This window comes from Diabrotica virgifera, chromosome 7 (assembly GCF_917563875.1).
Source record: "Diabrotica virgifera virgifera chromosome 7, PGI_DIABVI_V3a".
Classification (NCBI taxonomy): Eukaryota; Metazoa; Arthropoda; class Insecta; order Coleoptera; family Chrysomelidae; genus Diabrotica; species Diabrotica virgifera.
This window is the reverse complement of record NC_065449.1, coordinates 45,393,483-45,419,712: the sequence shown is the minus strand read 5'-3', so window position 1 is coordinate 45,419,712 and position 26,230 is coordinate 45,393,483. Positions and strand designations below refer to the sequence as shown.

Genomic DNA, 26,230 nt, shown 5'->3' with positions numbered 1-26,230 from the left:
GCTTATTTCCCATTAAAAATAGTTAATTACGAAATTACAATAATTTCATATCATTGCGTCAACTCTGAATTTTGAATGATAACGGCGTAAATTGGTAAATAAATCTAAAATCGAATTTAAATGAGTCAAAGAGAGAGAAAAGATATTCGGAATCGCCACTTCGTAAATCTAAGGCAGAGGCTTATAGATATAGATAATAAAGTAGGTATAATTTGGCCAGGCGTACAAAAATATATAGTTTCTAATCCGATTAGCTCACACTGGGTAAGCTCTTTTCAATGGCCACTACACTAATAGTATTTATGAATGACAGTTTTATAGACTTCAAAAATTTGATTTCGATAAACTTTTATTACAATTTACGATGTTTAATTAAAATTCAGAGTTGGCGCAAGGATATGAAATGATTGTCATTTCGAGGCCAATCTATTCATGTAAATTTTATTTCATTTGAGTGACTTTATATTTTCCATAATATGTGTGCGGTGTCATTTATCATATTTAAACGTATATTTATAAATTCAATATGTGTTTTAAAACATTTATCGTCGTCGTCAGTACTTACTATGAGGTTCGATTTCCTCGTCACTATTAATAATATCTAAGAGCTCATCTACTTCTACTTTAACATATTTCGTGTTGCTCAAAAATTTTGAAAAATAGTGATTGTGATTTTCCGGTTATAATACTCAAGATATACACTTTCACTTCCTATAATCTTCTTAGAGGTAAAGCAGCTTCAAAAATATTATTTGAGGTCCATTTATCACATTTTGATTATATTGTTTTGTTTTTATTGGTTCTGCTTTTTTGTAACGTAGAAGTATTGCTGAAATATTCGATTAAAATATTTCTTGTAAAGTCTAGCCTGGACGACGCTGAATCTTGGTAAGAGTTATAGATAGATTAAGAATTTATTGTTGTGTTCACCGAGAACACATTTATTACCCCTTTTTTTAGATATTTAGTTTCTATATTTAATTTATCAATTAATTTATTCACTACAGGCTTGGTTACTAATTAGAGTCCACCCTCATATTTGGAAGTATTCATTTGATTTTGTGAAAATGATGAAATACGTCAATTTTTATTCTAAATCAGTTTCACAATTTATTTCAGTAAAAAACTGCATTAAAATGAAATTTACACCATTAATAGGAAACTTTATTAAATGCAACGTAAATAAATAAACTAAATTTTAAATTAATAAATCATAATTCAAAACAGTTAACTCATCAACTATAATTATTTATTTAAATGTTTAAACTGTCGAAATTGCTTTCATGCCCTATTCATCGTCTTAGTTCTTCCAATGAAGCAGGTATTATAAATCAAGTCCAGATTAGTTAAATCGGGGATATTCATGGCGTTCAATAAATTATTTTCATTCAAACCATTGCCTAGGGACTACGACAATAATATATCGACATACATTGAGCTATCTTGATGGAAAATCATCTTCCGAGTACAGTTTGTTTAGCAGTAAATGGTTTACTTCAATTAGTACCGACTATAAACATCCTGGGTTAACCGATAATAGTATAAAAGGCCCGGTTTCAGGTAAAATTTAAATGTTTCCTGGTAAAATTTGTCAATCTTCATTTCTTAATGTTGATTTAATTTATTTTAAAACTGATTTGAAAACATTAATTTCGGGTATATAAGGCAAAGCAATATATTTTACATCCGTTTTTGTTTGTTTTTGTCATCATAATTATTGTAAATTTTGTTACATTTGACAGTGTTAATTGTCAAAAGACCAACTCTGTCTACCTCGTTTACTTATCGCTCCGGACCGGTCTTAACAATGGGCCAAGTCAGATAAATTTAATAATATTTACGACCGCACTAATTGAAGTCAACCATTTACTGCTAAACAAACTTTACATGCTATCATTTTCGATTATATCTTTGAAAATGAAATCAACTATGTTCTCAAATAAAACCAGATTCTTGAGCTATTCTAGTACTTGAAGTAGGTTCCAGATTAACATGACCTAAGATACTACTTCTGTTGTTTCAGTATTAACACGTTTTTTACACTCCCTTTTTTATCACCTACTAATCTCGTTTCATGAAATTATTTAACTAGTTTTAATGCGTATGGGTGATTCATTGATCAATTTAATCAATTATTATTAAAGTGATGTCGTTGCTTTTATTGATCAATTTGATTAAATAATTTCGCTGTTCTCCTTATGCAGTTTCTATTTTCATGTTCTGTGGTAGAAGAGACAATTTCTAAAACTTTTAATAAATTGATACTCTTTAAAAGAACATAATTAATATGAAAAGAAAATTCATGGATGTCTGAATTTTCAAGTGAAATGCCTGTCTCAATGATCTGCCACAAATGGTCTATTCTCTATTTAAAATTAAGGGATTGTGGTATGTACTGGAAAGGAGGGGAATGACAAGTGACATATGTCTATTAGGCCAAAAGATTATCTCTTTGGGCTGTTTCAACATTTTCACGAAATCCAATGAATATTACCAAATTAACAGGGTGTACTTTTTTGACTGGCCAACCACATATTTTATTTAATATAAGATAATAGACCACTGAAGTATACAATTTTATAGAATAAACTGTGAAAAGAACCTTCAAAATTTATGGTACTAATTTGTTCTTTGTTCTTCATTTTATAAATCTTCCTTTATACTTAGGGTAAAAAAGGAACTTATTATGACGATCTTCGAAGGTTACAGTAAATTGAAGGAAAGAGACATTTGATGAAATACAAAAGTCGCGATTGGACGGTATGCACAGTCACAGAATAGCTAACCACACAGAAGCGAATCTGACTGTCATTTCCATTGATTTTGTTGGGACCGAAATATTTGACCTTGTGTACCAGTTCCACCAATGGAACCAATGCACCAATGAACCTTGTGCACTAATGGACCATTCCAAATGATGTGATATTTTTGACAAGTAGTTATTAATTAAATATGAAATATAAAATTTAACTATGAAATATAAATAAAATATAAAATAAAACATATAAATATAAAATTTAACTAAAAACAACTGTCACTGTCAGTTGCAAAAGTGAGGTTGCACCAGTTACATGACGCTTGAGCATGAAAATTATGTTACCGTTTTCGGCCTGAGTTTCGCTTCTGCGTGGTTAGTTATTCTGTGGCACAGTTGATTTAAAGGTTATAAGACAGATCAAAATGTTGAAAATCAGATGTCAAGACTAAAACTGAATTTGAACAACATATTTTACAACAAAATAGTGAAGAACCGCGAATATCATGTGCATATTAAATAATCTTTCTTAGGACCAAACTGATGATTCTTAAATTTTACTGGTCTTCCAAATTTGGGATTTATCTGCTCTTTCAATTTTTTTCTTTTTAAACAATCAGACTATGTTCCTGCACGTTCTTTAATCTATGATATACTTCTCAGAGGCATCTTTCAGTGCACAGAAAAAAGGTAGGTCCGTGATACATACACATTTATAATATTTTTATTCCAGTTGTTCATAGATGGCGCTATAATCGGAAAAAAAAGATTTAGGTATTTACCCATTATACCTATTACATTATCTATACAACTATAATTTAAAGTTCTTTTCAGTCTTTCAGTGTGTCATTAATGATGTAGTAGGTATATGATTTTAAGAATTTAGAGAATCATAGCATGACATTTTAGTTAAATCTGACAGTTGTCAGAATCGTAATCGTAATTTGGTATAAAAACAAATCAATTGTGTTTATTACATTTATAAAAAGGAACGTTCGTTGATTTGTATATTTTTATAAATTGTACAGATTATAGTCGTATAGATAATATGTACATAAATAATTTTTTGTTCGATTATAGCGCCATCTATCAACAACTAGAATAAATGTTTTAAATGACATTAATCACGGACGTACCTTTTTTTCTGTCACTTACAACTTAATGCGTTAGAAAGAAATCGAAAAACTGTGACGCACTGAAATAGTATAGTATAGTTGATCCAAAAGATGGCATAACCAGACATCCAAAGTGAAAGTTATCCTTCAACACCAAATTGTTCTATATGGTCCACACAATGTCCAGAAAAAAGTCACACCATTTTGAGCGTTGGATTTGGGGGGGGGGGGGGGGAGGGGGAGAAATCGGTAAATTCGTAGTTTTTTAAGTTTTTCGCCAATATTTCTAAAACTATGCGGTTTAGCATGAACAACCCTCTATACAAAATTGTTCTACATTAAATTTGAAATAAAAAAGGCCCTATGCATAATCTTTCTAAAATGAATGGTTCCAAAGTTACGGAGGTAGTATAGTATAACTGGTCCAAAAAAAGGCCTAACCCAAACATCCAAAGTAAAAGTTTTCCTCCAACACCAAAATGTTCTATATGGTCCACATATTGTTCAGTAAAAAGTTACACCATTTTGAGCGTCCGGTTTGGGAGGAAGATGGGAGAGAAGCCGGTAAATTAGTAGTTTTTTTAAGTTTTTCGTCAATATTTCTAAAACTATGCTTTAGCGTAAACAATGTTATATACAAAAATGTTCTACGTGCAATTTAAAACAAAAAATGTTCAATACATAATTGTTATAAAACCAACTGTTCCAGAGTTACGGAGGGTGAAAAGTCGAGGTTTTCGATACTTTTTATATTTTTTGGGCAATATTCATGATATAACTATACCAAAGACTCAGACATCCAAAGTGACCACATAATGTTCAGAAAAAAGTCACACCATTTTGAGCGTCGGGAGAGGGGGGAGAAATCGGTTAATATAAAAAGTATCGAAAACCTCCACTTTTCACCCTCCGTAACTCTGGAACCGTTGATTTTATAACAATTATGTATAGAACATTTTTTGTTTTAAATTTTATTCAGAACATTTTTCTATAGAACATTCTTTACGCTAAAGCATAGTTTTAGAAATATTGACGAAAAACGTAAAAAAACTACTAATTTACCGACTTCTCCCCCCCCCCCAAACCGGACGCTCAAAATGGTGTAACTTTTTACTGAACAATATGTGGACCATATAGAACAATTTGGTGTTGAAGGAAAACTTTTACTTTGGATGTCTGGGTTAAGCCTTTTTTTGGACCAATTATACTATACTACCTCCGTAACTTTGGAACCGTTCATTTTAGAAGGGTTATGCATGGGTCTTTTTTATTTCAAATTTAATGTAGAATAATTTGGTGTAGAGGGTTGTTCATGCTAAACCGCTTAGTTTTAGAAATATTGACGAAAAACGTAAAAAACTACTAATTTTCAGATTTCTCCCCCCTCTCCCCCCCCCCAAACCCGACGCTCAAAATGGTGTGACTTTTTTCTGAAAATTATGTGGACCATATAGAACAATTTGGTGTTGGAGGATAACTTTCACTTTGGATGTCTGGGTTTGGGTCTAACTATACCATACTAAAAGATGCATCTGAGAAGGAGCATATTTAATTTTCTCCAATGCTACGAGGCTTACTTGTGTTGGTTCTTAATCTAATATGCTCGTTTACTAGGTCATCTAATTTCGTCCAATTTTATCAGTCAGTTGATCTTCCTGTAGCCCAAACCTATCAATTCTTCTAACGTCGTCTGTCCATCGTGTAAGTAGTCTATCTCTGCTTCTTTTTGGGCCCACCGTCCGTCATTCATTCTGGCCACATGGCCCGCAAAGTTCTACTTCAGCCAGATTATGGGTTCTATGACATCTGTGACGCCCGTCCTTCTTATTTACTCGTTTCTAACCCTGTCTCATGAGTCAGTCCAAGTAACGACTGTTGCATTCTCCTTGGGAGTTTGGTTGCTGTGGCCTGCGTTAAGGAAAGTGTTTCGGCTCCGTAAGTCATGTCTGGAAGCACACATTGACCGAGCGGCTTTTTAAATAATTTGGGATTGCAAATGCTGTGCTTGGTGTGGACCCCGCTAATCATGAATAGAATCTAATCAAATTCAGTATCAACATCTGACTCAATAGGGAACTTGCATAAAATTTTAAATTCGAAAAAATGTTATACATCACAACAGAACATAATTTAAAACAGGTATCAAGGATAAAAAAGTTGTTTTTGTGTTCCGTTTGGCCCCTAAAGACGATTCTAAATTCAAATTATTGCAGCTAGCGTCGTGACGTCATATGATTATATATGTTTACATTCTGCACCAACAAAGTAAACACAAGTGTATATAATTTGAAATTAGACATTATAAACGTCAGTAGAAAATACGTTTGATCATTAATTTGAATTATTTTAAATCCATAGAAAACTTGTACTTTTAGAAAATGGCACTAAACAACTTTTCTTTTATTTTCCATAGTAAACCTTCTTTCATTTCCTTCAAAAACTGTTAACTATTTATATGGGAAATAAATAAGAAATAAGTCTTCTACTTTAAAATGTATAATATATGTCTGAATTGCCAATATAAATGAGTCAGATTAAATAAATTATTAGAAGAATATTTTACTTAGCAACAACATTTTTGTTTAATTTAGTAGTATAGTATTTTGTATTTTGACAACGACACCCGATTTGGGCGTCGAAACGTTAATAATATTATTTTTTCAATTTAATTGTGGCTTATTTCCCATATAAACAGTTAATCATAAAAATGCCACAAGGAAATAGCTTCAGAACAACTTCAAAAACTGTATCAAACTCCAATCTCAACAAACTGGTATATATATTATTACAATGACATACTATAAATGTCATCAGAATATAAATATTTTTCCCTTATTCCGCGACGATGAGCTGGCCAAATACCCAAGTAGGTGTAGGCCAATAAACAAAAAAGAAGAAAATAATACACCTAAATATCTTAGACAAGGAAAGAGAGAGGACGAGTAATCCTATGACCAAAAGTGAAGCCAAACCGACACCAGAGATTTTGATCATCGACGTATCTTTGGGGTATTGTTATGCATTGAGTATTTAAAATAAAAACATGAAATGTATTTAAAATGAAGAATTTGTGTACGGTAAATGTTTTATTAAGTTGCTCATATTACGTACATATGTTTCAATACATACATATGTTTTTATTACGAATTTTAGATGATGATTTACTTTATTTTTTATGAAATTTTAACCTTCAACGAATACCCACCACTGGCAACCCATTGTTATTTTTGACGTGACCGCCATGTTTCTGGTGACAAACAAACCAAAAACTGGCTTCACTTTTGCAACGTGTGTTTTAAATGAGTGTTACCCGTCCTCTCTTTTTTCCTTGTCTAAGCCTAAATATAACCATAAAGTTAAACTATGTGACGTCACGGGTCGTTTGAACTATTTTAAAATACAGAAGACTTAAAACTTGTACTTCTAAGTTATTATGAGTTTTTGAAGCGTGAAATTTTGGACATCTCATTTTTAAACAAAACTGAATAATATTATCTAATAAAAAAATGTGCAAGTTCCCTATTGTGTATACTGTTTACGGACTGAAAAAAGTTTTGCTACCGGTAGTTCATTTACTTTTGTTATCTTATTCAAAGTACAGTAAATACATGCCATTTTTTAAGATCTGCACGAATTATGATATTATCTGTAGGACCCATAAATGGGTCTAACAAGTTGACACTATTTCACTTCATGAAGTGAAGGAAACGAGAAGTGTACTTTATTCCTAACAAATACCGTCGTGTTGTTTTGTATAACTATTTCATGTCTATAATTTCTTACTAAGGTAACAGAATTTACCATTCAGCAAAAATATTGAGTTTTGGCTAGTTTTTGTCTTGTGTTCGTTTTAATTTTTATTTTCTATTGCTACAAGTACAACCTCGTGAACTGGCCTCTGAAAATACCTTAACAACCGTTCTAAAAGTACTGCTAACACTCTCTACGCGTTTTACCTATACACATTTATTGTATTAGATCTGTTTGTGTACAAGTAAATATTCCTGTAATCTTTATTCATTAGTTATTTAAGTAGTTCATTAATTTGTTTTTTTGTAATAATTTTCACAATTTTAACAGAAGTTTGTTTATTAAACTGATTTTTTATCCTACTATGTTTCAGTAGTTTTTGCATTGTTTTTTCATATCAATAATCGTTGTCTGGTCTAACCTATTGTCTTTTCTGTTAATGTATCTTACACGTTTTATGTATGTTTTCTTTGTATTCGTTGTTTACATATCGATTGATCTCATGCATCGTTTCTCATCGTAAGCTGCGCCTTCCTTGAATCTTTCCCTGCATAATTAATTTTAGGAGTTCATATCTGTCACCACGTGTTATGACATAAGTATTATGGGTTTATTATTTTTCTATAACTATTCAAAGAGCTTGATATACAGTGAGCACGTAAAGGTTGGAATAAATTCATTATTTCGTAAACCGGTGACTTTAAGAAAAAATTCCGAAACAGGTCAATTTTTATTTTTAAATTATGATTTTTTGGCATATATATCATACTAGTGACGTCATCCATCTGGGAGTGATGGCGTAATCTATGATTTTTTAAAATGAGAATATGAGTCGTGTGATAGCTCATTTGAAAGGTTATTTAATTCTCTATTCAGTAATATAAACATTAATGTAATTATTTATACAAGGTGCTCTAAAAAATTATTTTTTAATTAAATCAATTGAGACAAAAAGAAGAATGTATGTAATTTATTTAATTCTAAATACAGGTTGCTGTTGCCAGAAAATAGAAAAAAATGTTTATTTTAAAAATAAACATTGCTTTTCGCTTAAATCAAGAGTTTAAACTGCCAAGAGGAAGGTTTGTGGCAGCTTTTATTGAATTTAACCCGCGAGTAGTCGCGCGGTGAGATATAATCTCAATTTGTATCCTTTTTCGCGATAACTTGATGAAACATTTTGCAATTTTGAAAAAATTTCGTAAGTGCCTCGAGGAAGGGTGTAGTAATGCGTAGGAATTTTTGGAGTCTTTGGGGAGAGCCAATTAGCTTTAACCCGCGAGTAGTCGCGCCGTTAGATAGAATCTCACATTTCATCCTTTTTCGTAATACAGTAAAACCTCAGTAACGGCCACTAAAAATGAAAGAACTATTGGCCAATATAGAAAGGTGGCCGCTATTGCCAGTTTTTGTAGTCTACATATAATTGGTTTGGGAAATTTTTAAACTGACCGTTAGGACAGGCGGCCCATGTTGGCAGGTGGCCGTTAACACAGGTTTTACTGTACAGTAAAATTTGTCAGTAACGGCCACTAAAAATGAAAGAAGTAAATGTTTAAACTGACCATAAGGACAGGTGGCCGATGTTAGCAGGTGGCCGTTAACACAGGTTTTTTTAATAAAATTGTTAGAAATATACACTTTCAATATAAAAAGTAGATAAAAATAGTACAAAATAAAAATTTGTTTTAAATTCGTATTTTGAGATAGAATCTCACACGCGACTATCGACGTTACAGAAGTGAGCGCTCCCGGGTTAAGCGAAGAAAAATATTGATTTGTCAAATAAACATTTTTTTCCTGTTTCTTGACAACAGTAATATGCATTTCGAATTAAATAAATTACATACATTCTTCTTTTTGTCTCAATTGATTTAATTAAAAAATAATTTTTTAGAGCACTTTGTATAAATATTTATTTTACTGTTTATATTACTGAATATAGAGTTAAATAACCTTTCAAATGAGCTATCATAGGACCCCTATTCTTATTTACAAAAATAATCGATTATGTCATCACTCCCAGATGGATGACGTCACTAGTATGATTTATATGCCAAAAAATCATAATTTAAAAATAAAAATCGACCTTTTTCGGGATTTTTTCTTTAAGTCGCCGTTTTACGAAATAATGAATTTATTCCAACTTTTACGTGCTCACTGTATAATAACATATAATATATTATAGGGTGTGACACCAAAAACAAAACAGATCGAATATCGACACATTTTTTTGTGATGAAATTGTAACAACCCGTCAATTTATATTCACCGTTTACATGTTGCCAGCATGTCGTCAATTGTGACCTCTCCACTCACTTGTTTAAATACTCAAGGTACTAAATTGACACATTGAGATGTTCTTTTATAAGGAATGATGTTTGGAACAAATTTTAAACTCAATTTGTATTTCGAAATAGTGTATTGATCAGTCTCTGTTCTTTCCTATTCTCCATGGTTATCTGGTTTCTCGATACTCGTTTTCCAAGTTTCATCTACCTGGTTGCCTTAAATCATGCTCTGTTTCTATTCCTTCTTTTCAACTACAAATTTATTTCAAACATGTGGGAAGACCACTAAAACACTTACTTAAAATCTTACTGGAGACACATTGAAAAAACAGACATGTTAGTCCAAGAGGCAGCGCTGAAAAATTTCTCTGAATTTACTAAAGCTAGTTATGTCACAGTTGATTACTGTGATTGTGTAGAGAAACATACTGCGGTCGGTCAAGCGAAACGTAGAACAGGTGGTACTGACAGCTTGTCAAAGTTGCTTACCTGCGGAGGTAATTAAATCCATTTACTAAGGCTGAAAATCAGTACACACATTCTAAATTGAATATAAATAAAAGTTATTATAGTCGGTCAGCTGTATGACGGGACAGAGCCGGTCGGTCGGCCTCAATGAATGTACAGGTTTATTCACTATATTTTGACCCCCCTCTAAACTGATTATTTACAGAATTACAAAAAAAATGTAAAATACAAAAGTTATTCCATTTTTTAATTATCATTTTTAGACATATATATCGTACTAGTGACGTCATTCATCTGGGCGTGATGACGTAATCGACTATTTTTTTTTATGAGAATAGGGGTCGTGTGTTAGCTCATTTGAAAGGTTATTCAATTCCCTATTCAGTAATATAAACATTAACATGATTGTTTATGAAGGGTGTCCAAAAAAATTTTGTTAATTTAAACAATTAATTTAATTAATAATTAAAAAAATTTTGGACACCCTGTATAAATAATGATCTTAATGTTTATATTACTGCATAGAGAATTGAATGCCCCTTCAAATGAGCTAGCACACGACCCCTATTCTCATTTAAAAAATAGTCGATTACGTCATCACACCCAGATGGATGACGTCACTAGTACGATATATATGTCAAAAAATCATATTTAAAAAATCGAATAACTTTTGTATTTTACATTTTTTTCTAATTCTGTAAATAAAGCAGTTTACAAGGGGGTCAAAATATAGTAAATAACCCTGTACATTCATTGACCGGCCGGCTGTACCCCGTCATACAGCTGACCGACTATAATAACTTTTATTTATATTCAATTTAGAATGTGTGTACTGATTTTCAGCCTTAGTAAATGGATTTAATTACCTCCGCAGGTAGCAACTTTGACAAGCTGTCAGTATCACTTGTTCTAAGTTTCGCTTGACCGACCGCAGTATGTTTCTCTGCACAATCACGGTAATCAATTGTGAACAAACTAGCTTTAGTAAATTCAGAAAGATTTTTCGGCGCTACCTCTCCGTCTATGTCGACATAAAACGAAAGCCTTGTTGACAATTTGATATTAGTTAAGAGTATAGTTAAGTTATAGTTAAGAGTTAGTGAAGAGTATTTAAGTGTTTATACAGTGCTAGTCAAAAGTCCGTACCCCCCCTCGTATCTTTTGAACGGTTATACTTATAATAGTGGAATTTGGAGGGAGGAAATAAACGGATATAGGCTTCTTAACTAGTCATGACAGGTGACGTAATAGTGACAGATGACGTTACAGCGCCACTATGACAGATAATTTTAAATGGGACCTTATGGCAAGTGATACCTCGTTTGAAAGGTATTGAAAATACCTATCCAGTCATACTAATTTTTTTGGGTTTAAGTTGATTTTGATTTTGGTGAATAAATTAAATAAATATAACATTGTAGTTTCGTATTTAACTAATAAAAATTCAAATGTCCGCCTATGGTTTTTTTGTCAAAAAAGTTGACGTTTTTAAGTTCTCTAGTAGTTTTTACGTCAACGTCAACCTTTTTGACAAGTAATCATAGGCGGAGGTTTGAATTTTTATTAATTAAATGCGAAACTACAATTTTATATTATTTCATTTATTCATCAAAATGAGCTTAAACTCAAACAAAATTAGTATGACTGAATAGGTATTTTCAATACCTTTCAAACGAGGTATCACTTGCCATAAGGTCCCATTTAAAATTATCTGTCATAGTGGCGCTGTAACGTCATCTGTCACTATTACGTCACCTGTCATGATTGGTTAAGAAGCCTACATCCGTTTATTTCCTCCCTCCTAATTTCACTACTATAAGTATAACCGTTCAAAAGATACGAGGGGGGGTACGGACTTTTGACTAGCACTGTATATCGACACTTTTTTAACAAAATTATGCCTTCTATATATTCTATCTTTGTAGTTTTCGGTGCTGCACACAATATTTTCTTCACTTATTAACAATTATTTTGTAGTCTTACCATTAATTTAAATTTAGATTCACACTATCTTCGTCTTGGGATGACCTATCCGTTTCGGATGTTGGCAATCTTCAATGAAATATGAATTTTCGTTGGACTGGAAATAATTCAGTTCATTTTGGGTTCATAACCCAACTATTTGTCCTTGTGTTTGTGTTCTTCACTCACTTTCGTAACTTCGGTAATAGGTTTTTATAGTTTTTGTAGCCTACCCCCAGTAATATGATGCACAATATTTCCCATAAATAGAATAATTTCCACACATTTTTCAGTGGCGTTCATCTAGTACTTGTCAGTTCTGTCTTTAAATTAAAACCATTTTTAACTAAATAATATAACCAAAACCGTCGATTTAATTTTAAAACAGATTCCCTTCTTAGCTTTTAAATAACAGTGATAATCACTGTAAACGTGTATTCCAATAAATCATTTTGTATAGCGTTTCGAAAAGCTAAGAATGAAGTCTTGTTTACAAAATTTACTTTCAGAAACATCCTATTTATCACTTGTATTTTTGGCCTTTTAGGAAGGAAGCGATAAAAAGAAAAAGCAATCGGTAAAATCCATAGAATTACCAATCGAATCTCTTACGACCGGCTTCTCTCAGGTGGAAATAAATCATTTCACCGAGCAAGAATTCAAAATGATCGCTTCTGATCGACAAGAGAAAGAACGCGCTGACGCTCGAAATGCATTTGAAGAATACGTTTATGAATTGCGTAACAAAGTCAGTTCTGATGGAGATTTCGCACCTTTCATGCCTGAGAACGATAGAAATACTTTGGTGTCGCAATTAGATGATATGGAAAATTGGCTTTATGAGGATGGCGAAGACTGTAATAAACAAGTAAGTCATAACTACATATATAATATTTGTTTTAGAAAGTTATATTAAATATAAACTTCTTCTTATTCTTGATTGGCTTTACAACTCGGGGTGAGTCTTCGCCTCATCCACTATAGCCCTCCATCTTCTACAATCTTGAGCTTCCATTTCCCATAGTTGTACCCAAATCCTAGATAAACAAGTAATTGAACTTCGTAAGTCCTAGGTTTTCACCCAAAGTAATCGATAGTAGAACTGGAAGTCGATATTTGAACGCTTCGTGTAACTTTGCGTCGATCGATATACGATTTTACTAATTATTAGTCATTTTGACTAAACTTTGGGTCATCATTGTTTAAATAGAAATGACTTCAAAACAGGAACTAAAGAGTAAAACTCAACTTTTCAATACGCTTCGATTGATGTGTTACATGTACTATTTCTGCGACTATAGCGGCACTTCTGGTTAGAACTTTTTAAGCGCAAATGATATAAAAACTAAAACCAAAATTTTTTCTCATCTTGCTAAGGCACGTCGAATGATATATCGCTTATACTATTTCGGTGACTTTAGAACAGTTCATACGGTTGCAACTCTAAAACCGGAAGTACGATGTCAAATTTCTCATCTTTAATACCATCCTTTGGTTATAAGCTTTCATTCGACACCTCATTTGTCATTCTATCTGTATTAATAATGGATGAGTTGTATTCGCGGACGGAAAGACAGATGAACAGAGTCATGAAACCGGAAGTATATATTTGTTCTCTTCTTGCGAAGTAGCGTCGAATAATATATCACGTGTACTATTCCGGTGACTTTATAAAACAGTACTTCTGGTCGCATTTCTAAAACCGGAAGTCCTAGGTCAAATTTCGCACATTGAGTACCATCCTTCGATTATAAGCTTTTATTCGACACCTCAATTATTATTCTACCTGGTATAGTGGCGGAGAAGTTATATTCGCCGTCGGACGGACAGACAGCCTAGGTCAAATTTGTCACATTTAGTGCCATTCTTGCATTATAAGCTTTCATTTGACACCTCATTTGTCATTCTACTTGGTATAAAGATGGAGCAGTTATATTCGCAGTCGGACGGACAGACGAACAGACAGCCTAGGTCAAATTTCTCACATTTAGTACCATCCCTGCATTATAAGCTTTCATTTTACACCTCATTTGTCATTCTACCTGGTATAATGATGGAGGAGTTATATTCGCGGTCGGACGGACCGACGGAAAGGCAGACTAGATCAAATATCTCACCTTTAATACTATCCTTGGATTATATGCTTTCATTTGACACCTCATTTGTCATTCTACCTGGTATAATGACGGAGGAGTTATAATCGCGGTGGGACGGACCGACCTACAGACAGCCTATAAATAGGTCAAGTATCTCACCTTTAGTACCATCCTTGAATTATAAGCTTTCATTTGACACCTCATTTGTCATTATACCTGGTATAATGACGGACGAGTTATATTCGCGGTCGGACAGGCAGACTAGATCAAATTTATCATCTTTAGTACCATCCTTGGATTATAAGCTTTCATTTGATACCTCATTTGTCATTCTACCTGGTATAATGACGGAGGAGTTATATTCGCGGTCGGACGGACCGACGGACAGACAGCCTAGTCAAATACCTCACCTTTAGTACCATCCTTGGATTATAAGCTTTTATTTGACACCTCATTTGTCATTCTACCTGGTATAATGACGGAGGAGTTATATTCGCGGTCGGACAGACCGACGGACAGACAGCTTAGGTCAAATATCTCACCTTTATTACCATCCTTGGATTATAAGCTTTCATTTGACATTTCATTTGTCATTCTAGCTGGTATATTGACGGAGGAGTTGTGATTACAGACAGACTGACGGACAGGCGGACGTGGATAATTCAAAGTTTTCACATTTTTTCAAAATTGGGTGAAAACAATAGGCTTCAATATTATCCTTCCATCTTTTTCTGGGGCGGCATACTGAGCTTTTGCCGTCTGTTCTCAGTACATATTCTATACCATTCCTGGTGTACAGTAGGGTGGGGGGAAACCGGTTAGACCGGCTGCGGTCAATGTTACCTAAAGGTGAACGACCTTGACAGTGACCTTCAAATGACCTTGACCGCAACCGGTCTAACCGGATTTTCCCACCCTACTTTGCACTAGGAATGGTATAAACTGCTCGTCAAAAGTTAGGGATATAGAAAATTCTGCTGATTTTCATAGTTGATTTTTTCGCGAACAGACGGATTTCGCTATTTTTTTTATTTTAGCCTTTTCTTTAGTATTTACACAGTTGTGCAAAGGTTTACTCAAACTTATTTTTTGTACTTATACCGGGTGGAAGAAACAAATATGTTTTTCTTGTGTTAAGTTTGAGACACCCTGTAGGGAGGACGAGGTACAAATGTGAGTATACATCAGAATAATATTGTAGTCTTATGTTTTGTGAACATGCTGTTGTTTGAATGTCCTGATATCTTAAGAAACAAAAAAAATAGACGGTTTTGTAATTTAACATGTGTTTTAACCGAAACAAAAGTTTGAGACACCTTGTAGGGAGAAAAAGGCACAAAGGTGAGTATACCTCGATTTTTTGTTGTAGTCTCATATTTTGTGAATATTTTATTTTTTTAATTTCTCTTATATCTTTAATAACAAAGAAACTAGACGGTATTACTGAGTATACCTCGATTTTTTGTTGTAGTCTCATATTTTGTGAATATTTTATTTTTTTAATTTCTCTTATATCTTTAATAACAAAGAAACTAGACGGTATTACTCTTTAATATGTTTTTCTATGTTTCACATGTGTGATGTGACACATGTCGTCAGTTAAAACACATATTAAAGAGTAATATCGCCTAGTTTCTTTGTTATTAAAGATATCAGAGAAATTAAAAAAATAGAATATTCACAAAATATGAGACTACAACAAAATATCGAGGTATACTTACCTTTGTGCCTTTTTCTCCCTACAAGGTGTCTCAAACTACTTTTGTTTCGGTTAAAACACATGTTAAATTACAAAACCGTCTATTTTTTTTATTTCTAAAGATATCAGGGACATTCAAAAAACAAAATGTTCACAAAACAAGACTACAATACGATTTTGATATATACTCCATTTGTACCTCGTCCTCCCTACGGGGCGTCTCAAACTTAACATAAGAAAAACATTTCTTTTCTTCCACCCGGTATAAGTACAAAAAAAAAAAGTTTGAGTAAACCTTTGCATAACTGTGTAAATACTAAAGAACAGTCTAAAATAATAAAAAAAAAAATTAGCGGAATCAGTTAATCTTCACGAAAAAATCTACTATAAAAATTCAGCAGAATTTTCTATATCCCTAACTTTTGACGAGCAGTTTATAATAATACTGGTCTCTCAAAAAACACTGTCTTTTAACACTCTGTCTGACTATGTTTTCAGTACCATACAGAGTCATCAATTCAGCATTGCGGAGCCTTCTCCGCTCTCTTAACAGTTCATATCTTTGAGCGCCAAATATCATTCTGAGAACCTTTCTTTCAAGTACCAGCGACATACTTATTTCAAATATAAACTGTGTTTGATTTATTAAAATGTTCCTAGATCTGGAGATGGGTTCACGGATGGCTTATGTTTATCACAAAGACGAACCTAGTTGAAATCTCAAATTAAATCAGTAGCGAGAAAGGAGCGGGTTTTTTCTAAGGGGATGGATACGTAGTTTCTGCTCCCATGCTATTCAAATGGGATTCATTTTTTTCGAATCCTGAGAAAACTAATAAGTATTTTTGAAAAATTTAAACGCAGAATGAAAGATTACGTTATTAGCGAGGGCCGAAAGTTCATGAGAACTTCTATAATGTTTATTTTAATAAGTTACAGGGATGAAAAACTAAGAGAAAATTTAGTGTGATTTTTAATTTCAAATATCTCATTCAAAATAAACTTTTTATTTGTTCTAAGAGACTTTCGGCCGTCGGTAATAATTTAGTCTTTCATTCTGCATTTAAATTTTTCAAAAATATTTATTGGTTTTTTCAGGATTCGAAAAAAATGAACACAATGTCATTTTTCAAATCGATCTTTGTCAGACAGTAACAATTTTAAATATTTGACATGGCATCGGGAATATTTTGAATTGTTTATTAAATAATATTGATAGTGTATTTGATAAAAAATAATTGATTTAAGACGTGAACTTAATAAAAACTTATTTATTGTTTATTATTTATGGAATATATTCAGTGATCCAAGTATTTTGTTGTTAAAGATGTTCAAAATTGTAAGCGTTTATAATAGTAACAATATATTATTAAAAAATCACTATCACTTTTCCTCTTTTCTCGATTGATTATTAGTTTTTGTTGTACAGTAGATAAATTATTACAATCACTGAATACATAGTTAGTGAAAAAATTATCATATTAACCCATTAATGGCCAAGCACTAAAATAATTAGATTTTTCGCAATTCAAGTTTATATACTTTATAAATAAAGGTATAAGAACAATATTTTACTTAAAATTATAAACAATAATAATTGCAATATACAAAAAAATAATGTTTCGTTAACGAAACTTTGGCATAATATAGGTAATAAATTGAAAGGTATACGTTTTATAGTGCGTAAATGAAATTTCTTAGTTTTATCAATTGAAAACTAAAGATATTGCTACAATAGTTAATTATATAAAATAAAATGATTACTTTTCATTATGGTAGTATGGCAGTAGCGTCATTATGGTATATCACTTTTTATGGAAAGCACTAAAACAGTCAGCGTTCAAGTGAATCTTGCATTTTCCGCACATATAAACAGAGTTAATTTTGCACAGTCTGCACCGCCGTCTACGTCCCTCCTCTTCGCGAACGATATGACCAATCTGGTATATTGAATATCAGAAGGCAAACTTCATTTAGAAGGACGACCCCATGCGGATGTGGGTGGCGTTGGCTCTGGGTCTGATTCAGAGTCACCTTCTTCAGCAGCTGTTTTTACTGTAAATCTTTTTTCGTTCAATATCAGTGACAAAACCAACGAAGAATGGAATTGCAATTGGGAGACTCGAGAGTTATTCGCAGTGTTGTAAATTCTCCATGAATTTACAACTGTGCAATCTACAAGGTTCATAAACAAGGGCCACCACCACTTTTTACTTCTTACTCGGATCCTGTAATTTGATACCAAATTATCTAGGAGACTTTGACCCCCTTATAGCTACCTTCGTCCCCCACGCAGCGTTTCGCCCCTGAAGAGTTTACTTAGTTTTGTCACGATCTACCTATTCCCAAATTTTGGTGCCCTATATCGATCACGAACGTCACAAAAAACCCCTTATAATTTATATATTCACCCCTGCCCCCAACCCTTTGTCCGCCACGCAGCGTTCCGCCCTTGGAGATTTTTCTTAGTTACGTCATGACCTACTTATTCCCAAATTTTGGTGCACTATCTCGATCATACGCGTCAAAAAAAAATAATAAAAATCGCGATTTTGACCCCTTATCCCTCTTTCCCTGCTCTGGTTTCAGTCCCTGGAGATTTTACTTAGTTATGTTATGGTCTACTTATTGCCAAATTTTTGTACACTATCTCTATCATGAACGTCACAAAAAACCCTTATAATTTTTATATTTACCCCTGCCCCCACCCCTTTGTCCCCCACGCAGCGTTCCGCCCCTGGAGATTTTACTTATTTACGTCATGACTTACTTATTCCCAAAGTTTGGTGCACTATCCCGATCATGAGCGTCATAAAAAAAATAATAAAAACGGCGACTTTGACCCCTTAAAACTACCTTCGCCCCCCGCTCTGGTTTCCGCCCGTGTGAAAAAATGATGTACATAACTTATTCAACATATCCCCGTATAGTTTGTCCATATTATTTATCACGAGCAAAATCTCTTGGACTATTAGTAGACTATCCGATATGGATCATAACTTCACTGATCCTGCCAAAGTTTCATAAACGAAACATTACCTTTAAGGCGTTATAAAATTTTATGAGTAGTCATATTTCAAATTACGTTTGGATAATATTATTCTACAATCTCTAATTGAACAAGGAATGCCGGTTTGGTCGAATTTTAAATATCTTGTGATTTATTATGCGAGCTCAAACGGCACCGACAGATACTAGTAAATTTGGAGTGTTTTATTTATTATTTCAAAAATTGTGCAGCAGCTAATTTAGACCATTAAGTTAACAAACACGTCAATAAACTATCTATATAAAAGACCGATACATAAAATATAATAATCATCATATGAAAATCGTAGAAAAAAAATAATTAAAGAAATGTTTCGTTTTCGATACTTTGGCCATTAATGGGTTAATTAACTGATTCAACAATTAAGGTAATTAATTATACAAGTAACAGTTATCCAAGAACTTTCAAAAGCCATATTTAAAGTTAATGATGACATTGTCAAATAAAGTTTACATATCCATACCAGTGAGAATTTTACTACACGTAATTTGCCGTGTAAAGACAGAAAAAGTAGGGATAGCCGTAAAATATTTACGAATTATGTACCGATGGCCTTAATGGATTATAAGAAAGTCGTTCTTCAAGGTGGAAGTGGATTATATCCCTGTCTAAAGCTGTTATGGTTTTAATTTCGAAATTGTCAAACAAATCGTGGCTTGGTGTTCCACAATGTGTGACATTGACGGGTTTCTTAAAATTCATAAGCATCACAAATTGTGTTCATTGCATGTATGGCGTATGTATGTTTCTAACAGTCACATGTATTGCTATTGTCAGCTGGAGATCCATAATGCACACATCTTTTAGCAAGTTTGTAAATAATTGTAATTCGTTATTATTTTAATGTTTCAGGTATATATCGACAAATTACAGCAGTTAAAAAGTATTGGAGAACCTGTTCAAACTAGAAAAATTGAATATGAACTAAGACCTGTGGTTATTGAGGATTTTGCTAAATCATTACAATTATGTATGAAAGCTTTGGAATTGATAAGGTAAATTCTAGTATTATATTAAACATGTAAACTACACTATAAGGGGGTAATTTGAAAGATAGGCAGATTTTTCATATTTTTTTCTGAAATAATAACCTTTTTTTTCAACTTTTTTTTAAACCAAATATTGTTATTTTTATCTGAAATAATTAAATACAAAATTGGATTGCAAAATATCAAATATAACTTGGCTGTGCACAATAAGAAATTTAAAAAATGTAGTCACAGTAATGAGTATATTTTCAAAATTTCCGTAAATTTTATTAGAACAATTATTTAATTTGACAATTCAACAATAAATGTTGCAAGTAACTTATATAAATATCGAACAGAAATATTACCTAAAAGAAATAAATAATTTATTTTCGTCTATAAATAATATATTCTTTTCTACTCGTATGAGTCAACAGTAGTTTTCTGTGTCCCACTTTTTCGTCTTAAAACTGTTTCATAATCGACTGAATTGTTATCAATTTGAGAATTGTCCCTAGAGTATGTTTTTAATCAACTTTTTTAGTTCAATTAATTTTTAAGTTTACTGTTGATTGTTACTTGTTTACTAGGAGTAATAATCCATTCTGTTTTTATTTGGCTTTTTTTAATATGTAATTTAATTCTTCCTTAAAGAAATGTGTATATTTACTACCTAAATTACAATATTTTTTTAATGAGTTAAACATGATATTTTTGTTAATTTTTTATCCCACATACATATACTGGTAAACATCTATTGTACCATTAAAGATCTTTTGAGGATTTTCTTTCAATGTTTTCACTATTTCATAAATTTCTATCTCTAGTATGGTATAGTTAGACCCAAACCCAGACATCCAAAGTAAAAGTTATCCTCCAACACCAAATTGTTCTATATGGTCCACATAGTGTTCAGAAAAAAGTCACACCATTTTGGGCGTCGGGTTTGGGGGGAGAGGGGGATAAATCTGCAAATTCGTAGTTTTTTACGTTTTTCGTCAATATTTCTAAAACTAAGCGGTTTAGCATGAACAACCCCTTACACAAAATTGTTCTACATTAAATTTGAAATAAAAAAGGCCCTACGCATAACCCTTCTAAAATGAACGGTTCCAAAGTTACGGAGGTAGTATATTATAATTGGTCCAAAAAAGGCCTAAACCAGGCATCCAAAGTAAAAGTTTTCCTTCAACACCAAATTGTTCTATATGGTCCACATATTGTTCAGTAAAAAGTTACACCATTTTGAGCGTCCGGTTTTGGGGGAGATGGGGGAGAAGTCGGTAAATTAGTAGTTTTTTTAAGTTTTTCGTCAATATTTCTAAACCTATGCTTTAGCGTAAGGAATGTTCTATAAAAAAATGTTATAGTACATAAAATTTAAAACAAAAAAGGTTCTATACATAATTGTTATAAAATCAACGGTTCCAGAGTTACGGAGGGTGAAAAGTGGAGGATTTCGATACTTTTTATATTTACCGATTTCTCCCCACTCTCCCCCCCCCCCCCCCCCCAAACCCGATGCTCAAAATGGTGTGACTTTTTTCTGAACATTATGTGGACCATATAGAACAATTTGGTGTTGGAGGATAACTTTCACTTTGGATGTCTGGGTTTTTGGTATAGTTACATCATAAATATTGCCCAAAAAATATAAAAAGTATCGAAAACCTCGACTTTTCACCCTCCGTAACTCTGGAACCGTTGATTTTATAACAATTATTTATAAAACATTTTTTGTTTTAAATTTCATGTAGAATATTTTTGTATATAACATTGTTTACGCTAAAGCATAGTTTTAGAAATATTGACTAAAAAACTACTAATTTACCGGCTTCTCTCCCATCTCCCTCCCAAACCGGACGCTCAAAATGGTGTAACTTTTTACTGAACAATATGTGGACCGTATAGAACATTTTGGTGTTGGAGGAAAACTTTTACTTTGGATGTTTGGGTTAGGCCTTTTTTTTTGACCAGTTATACTATACTACCTCCGTAACTTTGGAACCATTCATTTTAGAAAGATTATGCATAGGGCCTTTTTTATTTCAAATTTAATGTAGAACAATTTTGTATAGAGGGTTGTTCATGCTAAACCGCATAGTTTTAGAAATATTATCGAAAAACTTAAAAAACTACGAATTTACGATTTCTCCCCCCCCTCTCGCATCCCCAAACCCGACGCTCAAAATGGTGTGACTTTTTTCTGGACATTGAGTGGATCATATAGAATAGAACAATTTGGTGTTTAAGGATAACTTTCACTTTGGATGTCTGGGTTATGCCATCTTTTGGATCAACTATACTATACTACTCATACTCTGGAGCTGGGTTCTATATTTTCATCGTTTCAAGATAAATATCAAATGTTGAATATCTTATACCTATCTCTATATAAATCGATAATTTTAAGAGCAAAATTTTGTCAAAAACAGGTTTATTACATTTTGATGGAGTTTCTACCAACCTTTACTATATTGTGAAAAAACTCATCACATTAATCTGACTCCCGAATAAGTTGTATATTATATAAATAGGTACCAAGTTTTATGTAGGTACCAAGGTACCATTATATAAATAGGTACAAAGGTTATTATGTCGTTTTTATAATTATTACTGATTCATATATTTTTTCATTATTGGTCTTTTTTTTTAACTGCTCCAAACCCATTAGCTTCACGTTTAATATGACCTGCTACACTAAAATTGTACGAGATACTTTCAAGATGAGAAAAGATTTTTGGCAAATATTGTGTTACCAAAAAAAATATCGATTTACTTTATTAATGATCTCTCATACAATACAATCGTTTGCTTATCTTTCCACTAAACAGAATAAGAGACTATTTACTTAAGATACTCAAGAGAGTATTTACTTAGATACTTACTTGATACTCAATTTGTCATAGATTGTGTAACCATTATTTCTTCTTTATTTTTAGATCAAAAGATCCAAAATATGCTCACCTAACTGAAGAAGACTATAATAAAGTAGAAGATGCATTTAAACATTACTACCAATGGTTAGAGCAGACTAGAGGTAAATTGAGCTCGGCTCCTAATCACTTGCCACCACCTGTAACTGTAGCGCAGATCAGACAGGAAAAGTCAAGTTTCGAAAATTCCGTAAATTCAATACTTAACAAACCACCACCAAAAGCGCCATCTCCTCCAAAGGAGGAAAAGGCTGCAGAACAACAAAATTCACAAGAATATGCAGAATCGCCGAAAAACGCAAAAAACGATGAAAATATGGAGTGGTCGTCAAATTAGATTAATTAGGTGTTTTTGTAATTAAAAATGTCGCTAGAATCGACGATATAACAAATATTAAAATATGCTTAATATATCTGATGTATTAAATTTGACTTTCCGAAAGAATTGTGTATTATTTTTATTTGCCACTATTTCAAATTTACATACATTTTAATTTTTTATACTATGTTGAGTAGCTTCTTTCTCATGTTTTAATTTATTTTTAATTGCGAAATTAATGTCTCACAGTTTATGTCACACACTGTAATAATTAAACATCATTCTTTAGCAAGACTTAGTGTATGGTAAATATAATTTAAAAAATAAAATGTCCTTAAACTTGTTAGTGTATCTCTTTTATTTTGCAACGAATCGTTCTAGAAATAACTGTTTCACATATCCGCTGGGAGCGTTAACTATGAATATAGGTCACGTGGTACACTCTGACGTCGAGGGGACGATCTTATGTGTATGCTTTATGTGTGATTTACAAAACAAGAGATTATTTAAAATTTTACTATTAATTTTGTGCTAATGTAACATACTGTTATGATCTGCTTTCTATTACTTTTATTTTAATTGAGTATTAATTTAATTAATTATTGAATTGACGCAAATCATACATAAACAATTAATAAAAAATCTCAGGGTGCCTTTTTGTCATAAAAATTAACTAAAATTATCTTAGGTTATACTTATCCTTTCTGGTGGCTTCAGTATCTCTTAGTTGATCCTTATCGGGAAAAAATAGGAAAAGGAAATGCAATGCTCTGAAAATCTATCAATTAAATCCTGTGGGCATAATTGTCCAAATGAAACTTTTACCATATAATTAATCTAATTTAAACAAATATTTATCGCTTTGTTCCTGATACCATTTATAAAATAAGCTAAACAAATTTAGGTATTTGCAAAACTCCTTTTTTTTTGGTTTATTGGCATTGGGAAGAAGAAAAACTACTTATACTTCCTATTAAATTATTGAAATGTTGGAACCTTAATTCATATGCTTTTACGCCAAATATCTTAACTTCTGATTATAAAGAACATCTATCACGTAAGTTATTGACTGACCTTTTTGATTCACACACAATGATGTCTCCTCTTGACCCAAACAGCTCTTCCTTGTTGATTATGTTAGGCTACCAATCAAAGAACTCTCCGTTCTCTGCATCAATCCAGCAGCATACCAGCAACTATTTCTCCAAAACACAAGCCAGGCCGCTTTTGACCAGTACTCGTTCAATAAACTCCAAAACTCTCTCCTCTCTTTCTCTCAATAATAATCTTCTGAGACCCAAGTTTCTTTTTTACTTGGTGTCACAAATAATTTTAATAATGATAAATCTTGTAACTTACTCTCTTGGACTTTACAGAATCAAAGAGGTTTTTCTTCTCAATTTGATTTGTAGTCGTCGCTGGGCCATCGAGGTGTAAACAAAGCGCTCCGAAAAACCGGTGATTAAGAATTCTAATTATCTTATCAACAACAATAAAAAAACCCATTAGCAATAAGTGAGAAAAACAAAACAATATGTTCCCTTCGGGGAATCTTATTGGGTTCAGAAATGGACAACCAGTTTATCAACAACAAAACATACAGAGTGATCCAATAAATCTACAAATAACACAAGCAACCAATAACCAACTACAGTGGCAGCCAACAATGATGAACCAACCAGAAAATGCAATGAACATGAATATGCCAACTATGCAACAACAGTATCATACAACTCCTATACAGACAGCAAATACAAACTATTACTCTCAACCAGTTCAGCAGCAAATGCCGACATCAAGTAAAAATAGTGCAAATATCGAAGACGGAGAAACTCACTATATGACATCAACCAGCGAAGATGAAGAAGAAAATCAGACAAACAGTAAAAACGCTTGGCAAGTCATGGGAAGCAATAAAAGGAAGAAAATACATAACAACAAACCAAATCCAAGCGAAATTGAAACAGGTAACCGATTCCAACCGCTGTCGAAAGAAACAGAAGAAAATACTGGAAACGCAGAAACCAACAAAATACCAAAACCTCCACCAATATTTGTACACGGGGTACAGGATTTCAACGAGATGACAAAGCAATTAGAGGAAATAGCGAAAAAATAAGAATACCAGACAAAAAGTTTAATAAACAACGTTGTCAAAATAAATTGTGAAACACCAGAAATATACCGAAAATTGGTTAAGGAGTTCAAGGAAAAAAATATATACCATCACACGTACCAACTAAAAGAAGAACGAGCCTACAGAATCGTGATCAGATACTTACATCACTCAACCAATACTGATGACATAAAAAGTAAGCTATCTCAGTTAGGGCACAAAGTTAGAAACATAGTTGGACAAACTGTGGGTTAAATTCCCCATTTGTTATTGACTAAATAAGGTCCCAATGACCTCTGTGGATTGTATGTTAGTTACCAACGCTTTGGTTCAAAAATCACACCCCATAAAGAGGTGGTAAAGGGTTATATCTAATCCTTTGACTAAGATTAAATTAATAAAGCGAGTTGAGAAAGTAAAGGTTTAATTATCCTAGACAAAAAAAAAAGGTTACAAAATAAAACAATAATTAAATTAAAAAAGAACCAATCTAAACGTGTATTGAATATGGAGTCAAAATTCAAAATGTCTATGAATGTAAATTTATTTGAAAATGTTTACTCAAAAAGTTCTGTATAGCTACCATAGTTCCATTATTGCACTTCCCGGTGGCTGGTTTCAAGTCGAGGAACTTCTGCTGGTCTCGAACAGCCACGGCTCAAACTTAGCCCAAACACCACAAATCTGTTAGTTCTTCGCTGAATTT

General features: G+C 32.6%; 1 protein-coding gene across 2 annotated transcripts in view; it reads left to right on the top strand.

The window, feature by feature from the left end:
• The window catches only part of LOC114329216 (heat shock 70 kDa protein 4), a 78,762-nt gene extending 55,008 nt beyond the window's left edge, over positions 1-23,754 (top strand). For both annotated transcript variants that reach the window (XM_028278252.2, XM_028278253.2), the window contains exons 9-11: positions 12,889-13,209; positions 20,038-20,180; positions 23,096-23,754. In XM_028278252.2, coding sequence (XP_028134053.2) covers positions 12,889-13,209; positions 20,038-20,180; positions 23,096-23,426 — 795 coding nt within the window. In that variant the 3' untranslated portion in view covers positions 23,427-23,754. The remainder of the gene's footprint in view (positions 1-12,888; positions 13,210-20,037; positions 20,181-23,095) is intronic.
• Positions 23,755-26,230: the final 2,476 nt, after the last annotated feature.